We start from the raw sequence: 19,122 nt of genomic DNA on the forward strand, positions 1-19,122 counted from the left end.
ACGCTCTTGACAAGTTAATCGAGCACCAGCTCTTACGCGTTTCATGAATAAAAACAAAATTGCGCAGAAACCAATGACGCCGATTGTCAATGTAAGCAAGTAGCCGGACACTTCTTACAAATTTATACGCTGTAACAAAGCAATCGCGTTCTTGAAGACCTGTATTTGCTGCAGTGAGAATACTTACGTAACACTTGCTGGTCAACCGCATAATTCTGTACAAGGCAGAGCCGTTAGCCGGCATTTGTGCAGCTGTCGTACAGGTAGCCATGACTATAAGCTGATTCCTCACCTAGGTGTCGTCAAGTGCAGCTGTGCGAGCCCCGAAGTGGCAGGCGACAGCGGCGCTAATCTCCCGCCGTCCGCGCCCACGGCTGCAGCTGCCATCGGGGTAGAGGGTGGCGGGAAAAGAAGGAGGGCTCAGCTTCCAGAGCGTACCGGTCCAGAGCACGCGATTAAGCTATCACACGACAGGGCGAGCGTCTGAACGAGATATAATAGTTGGCGCACGTCAGTTGCTCAGTTGCTCGAAAGCACGTGACCTTCGCATCGGCGCCTTTGTATCCGTGGTGAAAGATGTGCCCCCAGCGGCCACGACTAAAATGAGAGGAAAAGCCGAAAAACAAAAACGAAACTGTCGGCCGAAGCTTTGCCCGCAACGTGTTCGTGGCAGCTCAGAGTATTTTTTTTTTCTTTCATTTGTCTTTTTATGTAATAATAACCGAAAGAAAGCACATAGCCTTTAACAGAGATGGCGCGGTTTCGAAGCGAGTGATATAAACAAAGCTTCCAGTACACGCTCGTCATCACCATCCCGCTTTCTTTTTTTTTTTTCCTATGGATGAAAGGCAAACGAAGTTAGCCCGTGAAAGGCTGAAGCGTCAGCGGAAAATAATGGGCTGGATATTGCTCAGTGGCTGCCTCGAGCGAACCGTGGAAACAACAACCTCGGATGTCATTCCACACAAAGGCGTTCAAACATGAAAGCGAAAAAATGACGAGAAGGGTTTGTTTCCAGCGTCTCCTTTCACCCCTTCGAGGCAAACTATGCTCATTTTGAGCTTTTTCTTCCACGTCGCACGCCCGCAGCGATGAATGACGTCGTTTTATTTATGACGTAATTGGTTATGTGATGTATACCTCCAGGAAAAGCTGCGCTTCCATCAAGAAGAGAATGAGGACGTCCGCGATAGCAAGTTAGGGAGAAGAAAAGTAAATGAAGGTTAATAAATGCCTGGACTAATCAAACCTCCTAATCTGTAATTATTGAAGCTTTAATTGTGTAACTGGTCTTTGTCCGGTAGAGTCGCAATGCATAAATGATGGTAGTGCGTTCCTGCTACCCTCCTCATTACGTAGCAATTTCTTTCTTCTATAACTACAGAAAGAAAATATATTGAACAATAGTGTTCGATTTTACGTGCGAAAACTACAGTACAACTGTGAGGCGCGCTGTGTTAAGGGACACCGGATAAATTTTTGACCAGCAGGGCTTCTTGATGGTGCACGTAAATAGAAAGTACACGAGTGGTCTTGCGTTTCGCCCCATCGAAATGGGCAACAATTGAAACTGCGACCTTGAAATCAGGAGCTTTATATATATATATATATATATATATATATATATATATATATATATATATATATATATATATATATATATATATATATATTGTTTTCTCAAGTTAAGTTCTTTCCCCGTAAAAATTACAAATTATTGGACCTTCTCTTTCTGCGGCTATATTCACAATTTTCAGCTGTAGATTGTCAAGCCGGCCTTGCATCTCACAATGGCCGTTGGAAAAGTGTAGTTTCTTTCTTGTAACGTTTTCTCGCCTCTCGGTTATTTACAGCCAAAACCTTTATCATTTCTCCAATTAAATAATTTGTTCCTAAAGCAGCAGCATTACATAAGCCCACTGTTGATATGAATAGCCTATGCAAAGCTCAACTACACACAAGATGCACGCGACGAGTAGGTCACGTCATTGCCGTCTACAGATTTCAGCGAGAATATATACTATTTCAATGACCCTGTAGTACCGAAACAGCGACGCTGCTTTTAAACCCTTAAACTATGATATATATGTCGCGGAATATTTATCTCATAGCCCATAGAATACATGATACGCTGGATAATATGATACACTGGAGGAACTTTTCAGCTGTTGATAGTTCTGCAGACAAAGTACTAATTAGGTAATTATTTTACTAGCTAACCACTGAAATAAGATTTCATCGTTTTCTGTGTCGAATGCGCTTCCTACACTGTAAAATACTTACACACTTAAGGGTGTTTTCTCATCGCATTAGGTAACACCTCTACCGATAGGGCCTTACAAAAATTTATAGAAGTCGACAACGGAGCTCTAACTAGACGTGCGATGACGAAAACTATGTGATCATTTTGACAGCCTTGGGCGCACAGGAATATCTCAGAAGAGAATTTCACATGGATAGATATGAAACCCTCCTGTCGGATATTTCTGTGCGCCCAAGGCAGTCAGAATGATTATATGGTTTTCAACTACGTCTTTCGTCATCGCACATCTGGTTAGAGCTCCGTTGTCGTCCTCTATAAAGTTTTGTAAGGCCCTAACGGTAACAGTGTTACCAGTGCCACAAGAGAACACCCCGAAGGGTGTAAACATTTTTTTTACATTGTACGGCCAGACGTAGGGTTGAAGAAATTGTTAGAATCTTCTTTCATCTTGGATTGCGATTCGGTCTAGCCCGGTTAATAGATGATACGAGAAAGAGCGTCTAGAAAGAAAGCAATCATATTTCGCTGCACTCTTTCGTGAAGTTCCATCTAAGCTTCTTTAAGGGCACAAGCTTAACCCCCGTATTCACAAACGGACCTCGACTTGACCCTCCACTCGAAATGCTCCTTGAGGGCGGTTTTTCATTTCACAAATCGCCCTCCACTTTAAACGCGCCTTGAGTGAAGGAAAGCTCGAGCGCTTTACTCCAGAATCTCAAGGTAGCCTAGCAGCTACCTTGAATCGCTCCTCGAGTGAAATTAGTGCGTAAACATGGCTACCTTGCGATCTGTCGCTCGCCTCGTCAGCTTTTTCCGATGGAGGCCAGTTGCCTCCGTAGCCTTTCTTGGGTTAACCGTGCTGCGCATTCTCAAGGGATACGTTTTAGGAACTGGTGCAGTCGTCTGGAGCGCATCGGCAACGAAATCGTTTCAATGCGGCACCGAGACAGATCGGTCGTTCTGTCAAGAAGACTGCGAGCTAGTGCAGTGACTGTCGTCTTACTCCGTGCATGAGCCAATTGATGACCTGCACACGGGTATTCTTCGTGCCAGCGCTCCGAAACTACTATCGGCGTCAGTGCATTCACGTGTTTCTCGCGGCTCATCGTAGAAAGCCGCGTCAGTTCAAGCACGGCGCGACACATAACTGCGGCGAACTGCGATCTTGGAAAAAAAACAGCTACGAAGATTCCTGTTATTAGTGCGTGTATTGCCTGTGTGCGTGTGTTGCTTGCGCGAGCGCCGTAAGTCGCCCCGTCGGCGCTGTTTTTACTCGGGCAGATCATCACTGCCTACGCTAATCTAAGGACGGCGAAGCACACGGCAGCAAAGCGAGCATCTCTGTAATCGAGCAGGTGCGTTCACTTTAATTTTTGCAATTTTCTTTAATTTGATGCGGCTAGTTGCGTTAAGGAAAATAAGAAATGTACTGTAATTTCGCGCTGACCATGTGCAGTTCGTGTGGTTTAAAGTCATACGCAATAATTAGTAATCCTTGCTTTAAGTATTTACAAGTGAATTCTCGGAAGATTAAAACATTGCGTAGCGTATATGTGAAGTGAGGAAGCACAGGAAATGCAGGCACCAGTGCTGGTTCGTTGACCATATGTGCTACAAGTTGAGCAAGCCGACTGACAGCCACGGCTTTTAAAACAAAGTAAAGGACTCAAAAGACGCTTGTTTTTTTTTTCAACCTGCCGGAGCTACGCACTCAACCATATACGCATTCTGCCACATGTATACTATAACTGCTTCTCCTCTACCGAAAGATTTCATACGCGATACTGGAATGATCGTTGGATGCAGGTGCCAATCCGTACCTTCTACATTTTCGTTTAAAAAAGCAAAACCAACAAAAGGTTGTCGTGCCGAATCTTCCACAAGTTCCCATTAGCAAAAGAAATATATGTTTTGCACAAGCTTATGCTGCCTCGAATATGTTTCAGGTACTAATTTATGTCCGCAGCATGAGCAACTGGAGTCAATCATGCTTGTGTACATCGGAAACGGCTCATCGACAGCGCAGCGGCAACCTCAAGAAAACCGCATTGACATACTGTGCTTCCATAAAAAAATGGCTCACTCACCCATATTTCCTGTCCTGTTGTTGCTTTCAGCAAACTCACAGCCCCACTCGGTCTTGAAAGTAAACAAAGCTGCCCATCGTCCGTTCCATCTGTGGCTTCAGAAGTCATTCAGGTTCGGTCACCATACGCACAAGGACGAAATCACCCATGATAACCGCGATTAACAACCGCAGCGTCAGTCACCAATGAAACACTAGGAAACGAAGAGCAGCGGACAAATGCCGGCGCAAATTATCTTGGTTCTCAGCCATGCGCCATGCTCTCAGCTCTTGGGATGCGATTGTTGCCAGACCTCAAACACAGCTCCCGCTTGCTCTATCAGTCGAACGCTCACACTGGCAGCGTTGCCGAGCTAAAGTGCCATGTAGTGCCATGCCATTGCGCCGTGTAGTTGTTTGACTAGGAAGGCTAAATGAAATGAAACACATATTTGTCTTAAATAATGGGACTTTTAATAAGCACATTGAAGAATAGTCTCGATATCAGACGCTTTTCTCGGTCGATACACTTCACTTAAGTCGAGGGCGCATTTTCAAGGCGTTCCTTGGCGGAGGAAAGGTGAAGTAGTGTTCATGAAACGCAACGGCGCCTTGAGTGAAGGAAGCCCCGTCGCCTCGACTTGGCTGAGTCGAGGAGAAGCTTCAAGTGAAGGCGTGTTTAAGAATACGGGGGTAAGTCTTCCCGCCGTTTCGTCAAAGTCGGCTGCTTGGCCCCAACACTTTCTTCTTTGAGTAGCCTTATGCGCCCTCTGCTGTTTGCGAAAGGGCGCCTGGCCAACGGCCTGCAAACAACACGGCTCGTTGCTTAGGAAAATTCGGCCGTCCTTGGATCAGCACCCTCTGATGCAGCTTCGTGGGGCAGCATCACTGTGATCCGGCCATGACGGAAAGCCTTTTCATGGCTTTCGAGGCTCAGCGAAAAAAAGAAATGTCACCGTTCGGCAAACAGCGAGTAATAATCCGCGATAAGACAAACGACAAATAAAACGCGAGTGACTGTGTGCCGAAGTCGCCAGATCTTCGACGTCATTGTGCACGTCAATCCCTTAGTGTGTAGATCTCTTGGTTGCTTCACAGCCTTATCTCTCTTTGGTTCTTCGCCCCTCTTAGCGGTTTGCATGTATGTATGCTTCTGTTTGGCCATTTATGTGACCCTGACGGTGCCCATGACAAGTGCATATGTGCAGGATGTAACTATCTTGCACCAATGTTTCAAAAAATACGCAAATGCCACGTAGCTGGAGAAAATCAAGGTAATGTTGTTTTCCGTCACTTGGAGATAGATTATTTTCTGCATTCCGCCTAATTACGTACTCGTAATTAACTAATCAGCTCCTCAAATATTATGATTCGAAGAAAAATGTCAACGAGAAAATTGCAGAATGACATTAAAACCTCCCGTGCAGTTTTCTGTTGCTCAAAACGTGCTACATAAAAGTGTGTTTCCGAGCATGAAAGAATCTCGTGAATACACGCAAAGTGCCTCGAGTGGCCAGTCGCGAGGCAATTTTGCATTTATTCGCGGGCTTCTTTCATGCTCGGAAAAACATTTTATGTAGCACGTACTGAGCAACAGAAAGCTGTATTGGTAGTTTTTCATATCGCTCTGCAATTTCCTCATTGATACGTTGCATCTAATTATAATATTTTAGAAGTTTATCAATTAAAACTTATTATATAGTTAGGCTGAATAAAAAATAATAATCTGACTATCTCCAAGCGACGGCAAACAACATTACCTTAGTTTTATCCACCTACATGACATTTGCTTACATTTAAACCATGGTGCATGATAGTTAAGATACCCTGTATAATTTTAGAGAGAACAGTACCACATAAGTTGTCTCACGCACGATACATTTCTGACGTTTCGGCTGGTGCGCCAGCCTCAGCAGAAAGAAAAAAAAAAGAAAAATATGAAGAAAAAAAAAACGTTTGTCAATTGTGACAAGTTATCTTTATGCACGCTGTCATTTACTTTTGCCTTATCACTTCTGCATTTCAATTGGACGTAACAAATAATGTTCGCTCTGCTGTTTCTGGCTTCAGTGTCTTTTTTTTTTCGTACGGTAGGGACTGGGAAAGAAGTCAAGGCCCTTGGATCTCACCGATCTTCTTGCTCGCTGTTGTATTTGTGCAGTCAGAGAAGCAAATGCACTACTTATCTACCCATGTCACTTAGGCTGTCAGTGATTAAGATAGGGAGTAGAAAGCTGTTAGTTTCAAATCCAGATAGCGCGGACAGCCCTTTATTAAAGTACAGTCATTCATCTAGGTGCATCGTCGAGTGAAAGTCAGCGCATAAGCTAGTTCTCCAATCCAATAACTTGTATAAATATTTATTGGCAGATTTGCTCGTGGATGTTCTTGAGCACGTTTTCCTTGCCGCACACTTAAATGGAATGTGGAGACACTGAAAATGTTCAGATCATGTGCCATATTACCGCAAGCTTGAAGTTCATTGGTGCGCGGCAAAAAAGTTCCCAATCAAGGCGCGAAATTCAGTGCTCAATTTCACTTCAAATATTTACGCCGCAGAACAAAAAAGGTGGCGATATTTGCAGCGCCTACGTTCCACCAGCTAGTCTCCGCGAGACCAGCAGGTGCACGTCACCCGAAAGCGTACATAATGTGTCTTTCGGAAACAAAAACTAGAAGATTGTGCTCATATCGACATTAATTACCTAGTCACGCTCTCACCGCATCTGTGGATATCAGAATATCGGCCTCTACAACGTGTAAATGGACCGGCCAGTGGAAACTAATTTCACGCTTGCAAACGACGACACAATCATTTTATACAGCCCAAGGTACCCGAGAAGTTTAGTTCTAGCGGTGACAAAATGGTGGAATCAGTGCCCCCACTTTTGTCACACTACGCAAATACAGGTATAACTTTTAAACAGGTTGCTCAAGCTGGTCCAATGTAAACGTTCATTGAAGGTTCTCGCTTGAGCAGAGTTTAAAAGCGAAGGATTCTTACCTTGGTATGTGTGTAAATATTGAAGCACGTATTTATGTTTTTATGCACTTAGAAAAAGCTAAGGACCACGCAACGGACGATAGAACGGAAATGTTGCGAGGCGTAACGATAGGAGAGAGAGAGAGAGCAAAGAGAGGAAAGGTAGGAAGGTCAACCAGACTAGCGTCCTGTTTGCTGCCCACGATAGGAGCATATCAATGTGGACAGTGGAGAGAATGAAAGCGGAGGCTGGTATTCTTGTTACATTCGAAGGAAGCTTTAGGTCAGGAACTCCTATCTAAATACACGAGAATAGAGAAATAGTCTTTCTCCCGGCAACCAATGCACTGAATTTCATGAGGTTGGCTGCCGTTAAAAGAAAAAGTTGAAGTCCGGTGTCTGTTGGAAGCAGATTATATTATTTTGGGCGTCAAATATTTGACAAAGATTCTTAAAAATTTCAATATTTAAAAAACAAGACTATAAATTTTGCAACTTTGTAACTCAGCAAATAAAAGAAACGATATACAGTGGAAGTGCAGTGAATTTCACCTAATAATACATCTAAATCGGATTAAATTTATGTTTTATACCCCCTCAGAAATATACCACTGATTTATGAACGCATTTATTGCAAAACCCTAGTAGATATTGTTAACAATCCACGGCCGCTGTAAAGCTATAGGTCAGATGTGTATGCTGTATAGTATACAGAGGCTCGATATCGGTTTTTCTTGCATAGTTCCAGATAAGCAAATTCCGTGTTTTCCTTCTTTTTTGCAACTTATCGATTTATGGCAATTTTCTTACAACATTCTAGGACCTAAATCAAAGTTTTGCTTTCATTGGTCGCAATAATTTTAACTTTCTCTCGCAAACGCAAAAAAAATATTTCAAATCGGTCCCGCGGTTAGTCTCATTAATGCATTTATGTGTTTTACGTGTATTTGTACAGAAAGAAATCGAAGGTTGCCCCAGCTAAAGCTTTCTAGTATGAGTTAAAGGTGGACTTAGGCAGGTCAATTAATGCGTAGGACGGATAATCGGCGGTCCATTACAGCTGTTGAATGGCTGCCAAATGAAGCGAAACACATTTCTATAGCGCATGCAACAGGGTGGTGTGGTGAGATTAGGCAATCTATATGCTGGAATAAGGTCAGCTAACAATATATTGGGGTAATCACAGATAGCTGAGAGAGGCTATCGTCCTGTATTGATAATAATATATGACAGCCACGATGGTTACCCTACTGGTGTCACTGTACTTTTGAATGTCTGCCAAGCGAAACGAAACGCATTTCTCTAGCGCAAGAAACAAGGCGGTGTGATGAGATTAGGCAATCTATATGCTGGGATGAGTGTCAGCTAACAATATATAGCGGTACTCGCAGATAGCTGAGAGAGGCTACCGTCCTGCATTGAGCATATAACATAATGGTCACGACGGTTACCCTACTGGCGTCACTGTACTCAGCGCCGTTTTCACGCGGTGTGGGGTGTTCAGACCCCGAGGCGTATTCGCGCGCCAAGGGCTAGCGCGACGGCGCTGCGGCGAATTCGCCTCCTGTGAGGACGCGCACACAGCGAGAGCGCAGTCGACAGGAGGCGTCGCGGATCGCCGGAGAAGATTGATCATGGCTTATAGCCCGCGAGCAAGAAGCGTAGTTGTTTGCGTTCTCGTCACTTTGCTTTCAACCAACGGGATTGTTCCATCTTGTTCACCGCCGCCGCGCTCGCCAGGAGGAATCAGGGGAGCCAGGACACCGAAACGGCGAGGACGCGCCGAGTTAATGGAAAGTCGGCGTTGCGGAAAATGGCACGTCTTTCGCACCACGCGAAGGGATTGAGGGATTGCGCCGAGAAAAAAGGAAAAAGAGGGGAGGGGGTATTGTTTTTAGGGAACGAAAGCATTTGGCCGGCGGGAAAGGTTTTCAGGTATATTAAGCGTGTTCCTCCTCTGTGAAGTCCTGTTCTGTCCGTGGGAAGGTCTGGTAGGGAACAGCGAAACGAGAGTAGTTCCAGTGCTTAGCTTAACCGTAGTTCCTTATATGTGTAATTTTCACCTCTTCGTTTTGGCTGGCAGCCATCGAAGATTGAGTGAATTTGTGGATGCATAAGACGAAGCAGGCCGTAGCAGGTCACATTTCCTGGGAGGAAAACGCTAGGCAAGTAAATGCAAGAACTCAGCAAAGCCTTGAAACCTGATGTGATCTGACTATCGTAACGCCGATATATATCATAACGGGGAGGAAATGGGGGCGGTCAAGCCGTCTGCTTGCGTCTGTGTTGTTATCGCAACCACTGCGAACACTGTGTTATCCTTGCAAAACGTGTATCACGCGACAGTGGCAGAAACATTCGTTTAGAGGAATATTAAACCCCCTTCCGGTATTTTGATCACAGTCACCGGGTTTTGTATGGTTTTTCACATATCATACGTGGCGTCGTCCGCTGATAGAACGAGTACTCTACTATTAAGCTCAAACTTTGCTAACACTCTTGCTGCAATTGGCGGCGGAAGCAACGTCAATACACTAAACAGGTTTGCAGAAAACTCCCTGCAGGACCGACCCCGGTGATTGTAGGCTTGCCAGAGGGAGAAGATTTGCCCCATGTTCTACATCCACGTGCTCTCTTCAGTAGTGCATCGCGCGGTAGAATGCGTAGTATACTTACACTTGCTTTCACTACATTCAACGCTTTATCTGTACCTCACTCGGTATTGTATTTTTTTTTTCTGTCTGAACGCAGGTAAAGGAACAAGGTACGAGGTGCATCGCCGGTGCAGTGAAGGATTCTCCCCGACGCAGCAAATACAGCTCCTACAAATAAATATGGCGGCCATGTTCACACCGACGCCATTCTGGTTGACCCCTGGCCAGGTGGTTACCTAAGAAAAGCCGAAGGCTTCGGCTTGGAAAGCGCGCGCTCCGCATCAGTAGTGCGCAGTGCTGGCCTGAAATGACGAACAAAGTGCCCGGTGACCAGTTGCTGCCCGTTATGGACACTGGGCTCAGACCAGAGCCGCAGCGTCAGTTCGAAATGGAGGGTAAAGCATCCCTTCTGGGCTATTCGCCATTTTGCAGCCCCATGGTCGACGACCGTAGCTCCTTCGCCAGGTAAGCTCCAAAAAATGTGCTGTGCGTTTTTGTGTTTTTTTCAATGTAACGCTTTCTCCGCGAGCCTTCCCGGATTTTCATGACCACGGGTGCCGTGTGCAGCTGCTGTAGATCTGGCTGAATGGCACGTAGATATAAACAAATATCTTAATACGTGCGCTACGGCGGGATCAAACGGCTGTCCCTAGGCACAGCAGCTCGATACTCCAACCATTGGGTCCCAATCGTACGTGTACTTCTAATGTGCCAAGGCAAACTAATGTGCCAGTGCGAGTCCTCTTCGCCTGTGTCCACGCGTGCGAAATGCCTCGCTCTCTCTGCACACGCTGGCCCTATGATCGGAAGTGTGTGGGGTTACCAGCTAATGCTTTCTTTCGCGGGCTTTTGACGACATCCTTTCTGCGAGGAATGTGTGAGAAGTTATCTGCCCGTGAAACAACCGCAAGACTTGTAAACATTGTCGGATGGCCGCTGCAATTAACAGGGATCATGCAGCGTTTTGTGAAGTAATGTGCTCTCGCGCGCTATAGCGTGCTCCTCAATATTACAAAGCACGCCGGCAGGAACCTCGTAGCTGTGGCCAGTACACATCGAAGTGTATTTTCCAACACACGCTTGGAAGTAAGTGCCAGCGCCAGGCAACGTGTACGCGCAATCATCCAATCGTCCCTGGCCGCCTTGGCAAAATATGTTTAAAGAAACATTCACAGAAATTCGTTCAAAATAACGTTTTCGGTTTTTTTATCCGTGATGAGGCATATGCCAGTGCATGAAAACACACGGCTGAAAGCCACACGAGAAACTGCTTTACGCGCCGAATCGCTTTAAACGTTATCGCTGCCGGAATGTCTCCGCGCATATGCGAAAAGCCGAAATACAGTAGCAAAGTGGATGTAAAGCTTACTGTTATGATAGCGTGCCACTGTCCTCTCAGCAGTGTTTTGTGGCTGTGCGTTCCGTGCGCCAAGCAAAAGCAGACCGCCACTCACGAGATTCGCAGTATTATATACTCGGCAGACATAAAGACAAGTTCCGGAGCCAGGATGCGCATAGCACAGCCACTGCAGACCTGATGGTTGTGGCACCCGCGCAGCATTTTGTGGCAACTTGGGCCACGTTTATCTACGTTGAGCTATGTAACCTGCTGCGCTATAGCTAGCTAAGACGGTAGAATAAAAGGTTGACTCCCATTTGACTAAGCACATCTTACGCGGGCGCCCGCAAGTGCCGAAGACAACGGATCACCCTACCACAAGGTTCTCGGAATGCCTTACCAGCGGGCGTTTGTGAAAGCGAGCCACTATCTAAAGTTAAAACCGCTCAAACTTCGTAAAGTAGTGACACGCTTCGAAGAATGCCGCCTATCCGTCGCGCGCCCTGGCCAAGGCCGACGCCGCGTCGCTATTGGACTAACTGCATCACGTGGGCCTTCGCGCCGGCTTCGTTTGTTTCCAGTCGCGCTCCAGCACTGTTTTCGCGTTAAAACCCCTCAATTTTTTAAAAGTAGCGCCATTCTTAGATCTTTCCGCCACCCCGCTCACCCTGGCGCGTCCTCCTCCACGCTTTCTGTCGCCGCAGCTCCTCTGCTCCCCCATTGGCCAATCTGTGTCACGTGGAAGCCGGCGCCGCGCTTTTGTATATTTTTTTCTTTCCAGCACGGAGCAGGCGCCGCGCTTTTGTATATTTTTTCTTTCCAGCGCGCCCCGACCTCCATTGTTGGGCCTGCGCGAAAAAAGTACGGCAGGCGGACTGACGGAGTGCGTTAGCATAATAGAATGTGCAGGGCCGAGAACTTAATTGCGATGCCATGCTGCTGCGCCTTCAGTTGCCGCAACAGACACAGCGAGGGCAAAAAGCTTTTTGCTTTGCCGTCCGGCGGGCGCAACGCAATAAGAAGTGTGGATTCGCAGGATCGGGCGGGCTGACTTCGAGGAAGTGGCAAAGAACGCACGGCTTAGTGAAGTAAGGGCCACGGCTACTCACAACCTCTTATTTTGAGCCTAGTTCACGCCTTCCGCTTCGAAAAAGTGGCTGTTCATGCTCTGCGTGGTTTTTAGCGCGTTGTTTGACTTTCTTTTTTCGAATGTGCTACCTTTGTTTCATGTAGTATCGTCTTGCGGTGAAATGCACGCATCTGCAGCTGGCCTATGACATAAAAGCGACTTTATTCAGGGTGTGTTTTGAGCTCCACCAGAAGTTAGCTCATTCTCGACGCTATTGCAACGCTCACTATGATTTACGATGCAGTCTTTTAGCTTCGAATGTACGCCCGCATGTATTGATGTGGTTTGTGGTGATTAATGTTTTTAGCGTTCCGAAGCGACTAAAGCTCGGATGGAGGTCGCAGTGGATGGTTCCGGATAACTTTATCTAGCTCGCCTGGGGATGTTTCACGTGCACTTTGATCGTAGAGTCGTACGTGGGCCGGTAAATTCCTCGTTGGCGTTTCATAATACTCGCGTGCTAGCGCTGCTTTAGAAGTTGGCGCCTCGGCGCGATTGTATTTCTTCAATAAATTTTATTTACTAGTGTAACAACTTGTCATTATTTCGTATTATTGACGGCGCCTCCAGGGCACCAAAGCGGCAACGGGAACACCAAAGCTAGAACCAGCGCTGGATGGGGCTCGCCGAAGCCTGTGCATGCCAAGGGGGTATAAGATCGCGGACAGCCAATTTTGTATGCGAACACTCCCTGCGACGCCCGCATTAGTGTAATGTTACGTGCTCTTCAGAGGCCTCCGTTAGCCATAACATGTGCCCTCCTGGAGCAGTACTTGTAAAAAAAAACAATATATCGTCACGATTACCAAAGCACCCCGCAATGAAAAAACGGCCCTGTTGCCAGGCATTGCTGACCGCACACAGCCGGAATCTCTCACGCGCCGACCGAACAAAAGTGTCCTGCAGGTACGTGAATGAACCTACGAAACCACGTACACATACTTTCACGCTGTCAACACCTGAAACTTTGGTAATTACGCGCGTGTTTGAGTACACCGCGTGCTTGCGTCGTGTTTCAGCAACACGAACTCTCAACGTCGCGCGCTTTACGCCTTAAATACGCCTTGAATAATGGTCATTTTCTCTATTTCCTCCGCAATTCTAACACGAAATTCTAAAGGCCAGTTACCGACTGACGAAGTAAGATCTCGATTGAAAAAAAATTACCGACGATTACGTTACTTCCTAATGCGAAATTTGAGCGCAGCAAATAAGCTGTTTCACCTTTTCGATAGATTGAGGCAAAGAAATCGAGCAACACATGTATGCGCTATCACAGAATTTTTTTTTATTTTTCACACGTATTCCTTTAACAAAGACTCCACTAACAGTTCTTGACAGTCATGAAGGAAGCTTTGTGGTCGGAGAAATAGACTGATATATGTTCGACTTGGTACACCAATGCTTGATTCTCAAAGACGAGATCTATACAAGTGCCTCGCGAGGTTGTCACAGCCGTGGGACGCGTTACGAGCGAGAGGAACGGGATGTTCTCCCGCATAAGTGTTAGGAAATTGCTGTTTGTCTTTATGTCAACATTAAAGTCCCCCACTACTAACATCGGTGTGGATCGATGGACGGTTAATGCGAGTTGCAGGAAGTGCACGACGTCTTTCGTGAGTGCGGTAGGGGCGAAGTAGGCAGCTACTACCAGCAAGATAATTTCGCAGTGGCGAACGGCAGCGGCAATTTCGGCTCGGGCGGTGCACATATACAGATCCGCCGCCACCGATCTGGCTCTCTGATTGCCACCGCACAGGGGTTGCATTGGAGGAGGAGCGAAGAAAGGAATTAAGTTCGAGCCGGCGCTTTGACAACCGGAGACTCGCAGGAAGAGGGGGGAGGGGGGCGGCGTGTACACCCAGCGGCAAACGATGGGGGCAGAAGCGCGCGCAGCAAGCGGACAACACGATAAAGGGAGGAGGGAAGAGATAGCAGCGACTGACTGATACCGCTGACGCCGATAGTGAGTCAACCCCAGCTGCGGAGTTGGTTTCAGGGACAACGCCGCCGATGCCGACACAAACAATATGATACCCTCGCTTCCGCAGCGCTAAGAACCAGGTCTAGCCGTGGGAAGGTGGTCACGTATTCGTCGACGTGCCGGGGCCTACGTGAAATAACCGGCGCGTCGGCAACTGAAGAGCACCCTATCCGCCACACAAGAACAGGGGGGGCGGGGGACCCTTTCCTCCTCTTTCTGCATGGCGGCGGCGGTGTTCTATGCAGTCACGTTATCTTGACTCTCTAGCGGCGTCAGCGGCATCCAGCGGTATCAGTCGGTCGCTGCTAGCGCTGGGGGGATGAAAGGGGGGCGGAGCTGGTTACGAGGCCGACGACAACGCCGACGACGACGCGAAACCCAGGAACGGACGCCAAAGAGCTGCGCTCTAAAAACTGCTCCGCAGGGCTCGAACGGACTTTTCTGCGGATTTCCTCCCGTAGCGTGTTAGCCGTCGTCTGCTACGGCAGGCCCACCACCGGCGGCGCCACCGTCGAGGCCGCGCCGAGCGGAGGAGGAGGGAAGCGAATGGCGCTACTTTGGGAGATTGAGGGGCTTTATTTCGCGTGAGAAGCGTGCGCCGCCTGGCGAGGAGCGCGTGTAGACGCTGTTGCTATTCCGTGTCGTTTCGGTTTGCGAACGCCTTGAATTAAATTTTGTGGCAAGTGCGTCGTCGTGTCACGGCATTTTTCATCACCATGACCTGTTGCGCCCTCATATGCCAAAATAGTTTCAGCAAACGCAAGAAGCTCTTCTCGATACCGTCCGGTAAGCGCGAGGGCTTAAGAAAGGCATGGATGAATCGAAGTCGCAGGGCCAACTTATTGCACAGTGAGTTGAGCATGTTGCCGTTAGTCTGCATGCTTTAAAACGATTTCTATGCTACGTGTAGTTCGTTTATATAAGCAGTACGCGGTCGTATTCGGTGCGCTTCATGGTTTCGCACGCGAGGATGCGTGCGGAAATGCGATGACGAAACTTTTAAGATTCATCCCAGTCCTTCTGACAAAATTTCAGGTTCGAGCGTGAAAACTCATCTTAGGAAAGCAACTCTCTGTCTTTTGTTTTTACTTACTAGGCGTCTTTAAAGCGAATAGCTTTGTTTGCCTTCCTTAGTGCGAATCGCTTTGTTTGCTTCCTTTGTTGTCGTTCGTAGTTCGCGGTAGCCCGGTGGATTTGCGATAGGAAGGAAAAGCGTGCGTGCTCTCCCGAAACAGAGTTACGGGGCGCGTTCCTCGCCGAACGACGACATCATATGTCTTTGAGACGTACGCTCATTCGCGTGAGCTTTAAACTGTGCGAAGGTTAAGAAGCGAGGATGGAGCACTCGCAAAGAAAACGTGCGGTCGCCCGCTCTTTCACCGGCTGCTTTAAGGCTGTTTCACATGCTGCGACTGCAACGACGAAAATCGGTGCTGTCGCACGCGTCGCAATGCGATTTTTTGAGGGCTCATTTCACATGATTGCGATTTCAACAATGCGACTGGTGCGACGCCCAGGGTTGCTTACTGCCAGGCTTCGTGGCACACGCTGCATAATTCTTTTATTGTAGTGAATAAAACGTTTACACTATAATATTATTGACTTCTCTTGATTAGAAGCAAATAATATGTACGTTTACTAATTTAAAAACGTTAGTTAAGATTTGTCTTGGGGTGCGCGACGGCGGTTTCTGTAGTTCAGTGCGACATCGCGCACGTCGGTGGCGCACGTAAACAGCTGTTCGCAGGTGGTTCAGCGCTGTGTGTTGTCTTATCTACATTCTATGACTGTTTCGTTCTGCCTACGCTACAACAATCTACAAGATGACCTATCGACAAGTTCATATAGCTACCCTCACCGTATATGCAGTATTCGGAATTCGGCTGCCACGAAGCTGTCGTGTCAGCCCAACAAGATCCTCGCGCTACCCGTGCTCGGCGTCAGCTTCTGGAGAAATGATGCGTGTATATTGCCCGTCATTGCGCATATGTGGTGCCTGCTCCTAGCCATATTCTTACGCCAAACGCAACAAGAAGCACCTACCCGAACGCCCGCGTGTGCCCCTGAACGAAGCCTCAAACGATCTGTGTGATTACGACGTGGAATGAAAATCGTGTTGTGAAATTCAACCTTAGCGCTAGCCTGGTTCGTCCATCGCCGTGCTTGCGCTGCGAATATATATATGGGAGCCCTCTCTAAATATTTCTAAAGGCGCAAAAGCCGACGCATCAAATGTTTCGAGCAGTTACCGTCACTTTTGTAGAAACCTGTACGTTGTAACAAAGCATTATAAAAGACACGCTTCTCGTCCACTTTGTTGTCCCGTGTCTCGCGCTGGTAGTATACTCGGAACTTCTAACAAGAAGACCATATCAATATGCGCTATTCGTAATGCAGGATCGTAGGCCCACGGCAGGCGCACTTGCCGTAGAATTTTTCAGCTTTCTCCTCAGCCTCGCACGCCTCTCACGGTTAGCCTGTTTTGTGGAAATAAATATTATTATTATATTATTAATGTTATTAGATATTATAGTTTCTTCATTGTAATATATAGCAATCATCCAGATTTCTTAAGCTAGTCATGCATTTAACCTGTATTAGATCAACATTGTTACGACATGCTTATGGGAGTCATTTCAAACTAGATTGCTCAGCCAGAGAAAGTACAAATGCAAGCCTCAATGTTTATTCCAATTTGGTATTCCTAAACAGATTATATTGGCAGAATTTTATGCCTGCTTGCATTTCCTGCAATTCAATGTTCAGAGCTGGAAAAACTGATTCCTTTTCTAGCTGTCGAAAGGCTGCTTCAATGTCGATAGCAAGCTATAATTATTCATTTTAAAAGTGTGAAGCAATGACTATATGTCTAAGCTTATCAATGCGTTTTTGTTCCACGCACAAAATGAATGCATGACGTGCTTATGTACTTATTTATTTATATACCTCGCAGGCTGCAAGGTTGGAGTATTATGCAAGGGGGAATAAAAAAGTTGTTACAAAAGGAAGAAGGGCACAACATTAAGAAAAAAACCAGCAAAAAAACCAGTACCAATACATTGCACCAACTAGCCCAACGTGTTTTACTTGCACAACAATATACAATACTTAACAAACAATAACAGAAAAAGTTACTGCCCATGCACCCTGTAGAGACGGTGAACCAGCAAAGCTGAAATGTGCAGCCCCGGTGTTTATCACTGGGTTAATTCCAATGGTTTATTCAAGTCTTTCTATATTATTGGTTATGTCTGCGTTTCTTAATGAGGTTATGCACATGTTTGGCTTGGGTTTATCACATTCTTTATTTGGAATGCCACACATTGCACTTTGCAAGATCACCATCATAGAAATTGCAATGGAGTGGTTCATTGTGTTAATCCAGCAGGTCCATCAAAGTCTTTCTGAATTATGTTACGCACTTGTGTTTTGTAATGCGTTAATCATAATGTTTATGACTCAGTTATGCACTGTAGTTACGAAGTGACACACTGGGGCTGCACATTTCATTTAAAAAAATACAGGGACACATTTTCGAACCTATTGGGAAGTCGGAGAGACTGCTGCACGCGCGCTCTGCTGCTAGAGAGAAACGACGTCACTATCTGTCTAGCCAATGGCCCACCACACCTTTGCTGTGATAATAATGACATCATGATCTTGTCTTAACCCCATCCCCCTTTGTGTCCCTTCCCTGCAATAATACGCAAATATAATGTATGTTTGAAATGCATAAGCATTTCTATGTCTACCCAACAGAAATGTCTCCATCCATCATGCAAGACGAATGCAATGGCTCATACCCCTACACTAGGGTTTTTGGGATCGGACCATGAGTGTTTCGCCTAGGCATATACAGCTTCACTGTAAAAAGAATGAACGCCTTTCTGCTAGAGACCAAGACAATCATGAGGTGTATTAACAAATGAAAGTTTATTGAACATGCCGAGTAAATGCTGTTCGACAAGCAATAAATCGAATTTACACAAAAAGCAGAAGCAAGATCTGATGTGTGTCCATACAGATCCCAAGAGGAAACGCATCCATCTCTGAAAGTGTAACAGCGGCCATGCTGACACAAGATTCTCCCAGTGTATTTGCATCTACAGCATCCATAATTTCTCTAGGCAGCCGATCTCCACAGAATGCTAGCTTCTTCCTCTACAATGCACTCTCCACATCTGAGCGTGCATTGTAGAGGAAGAAGCTAGCATTCTGTGCAGATCTGCTGCCTAGAGAAATTACGGAAGCTGTAAATCTAAAAATGCTGGGTTAATCTTGTCAGCACGGCCTCCGTTAGAAATGGATGCATTTCCTGTCAGGAAACGCACATGAATTTTTGCTTCTCCTTTTTGTGTATGTTCAGTCTATTGCTTGTCAGCGAGCATTTACTCGGTGTGTACATTAAGCTTTTGGTTGTTAGATCATCTCGGTTTTTTTGTTTGTCCTATGTGTTCTCTGGTGCCATTTGCAGCCAGGCTATTCATTTTTTTTTTTTTTAGACTGCAACAAGTCACTTTAATGGCCCTCATGATACCTTATAAAATCTTTTATTTGGCCAATGTAGCAAGAATGTACAGTGTGAAGCAGTAAGAACAGGGTATGCTAACTTCTAATTAAAAAAAGGTTTATTGTGAAAATGCAGTGATCTATAAAGGTTACCACAAAGTAGTACAGCAATAAAACCTGATAAAGACTAGCACTT

The 19,122-nt window shown here is 46.2% G+C and overlaps 1 protein-coding gene across 1 annotated transcript in view; it reads left to right on the forward strand.

Annotated features, from left to right (window-relative positions):
• Window positions 1-19,122, forward strand: part of LOC126543431 (potassium voltage-gated channel subfamily KQT member 1-like) — a 167,078-nt gene that overhangs the window by 71,794 nt on the left and 76,162 nt on the right. Inside the window, exon 2 of the mRNA XM_055077972.2 lies at window positions 10,063-10,430. Within this exon, the coding sequence (XP_054933947.2) occupies window positions 10,273-10,430 (158 nt within the window). The 5' untranslated portion in view covers window positions 10,063-10,272. The remainder of the gene's footprint in view (window positions 1-10,062; window positions 10,431-19,122) is intronic.

Source organism: Dermacentor andersoni, chromosome 10 (assembly GCF_023375885.2).
Source record: "Dermacentor andersoni chromosome 10, qqDerAnde1_hic_scaffold, whole genome shotgun sequence".
Taxonomy (NCBI): Eukaryota; Metazoa; Arthropoda; class Arachnida; order Ixodida; family Ixodidae; genus Dermacentor; species Dermacentor andersoni.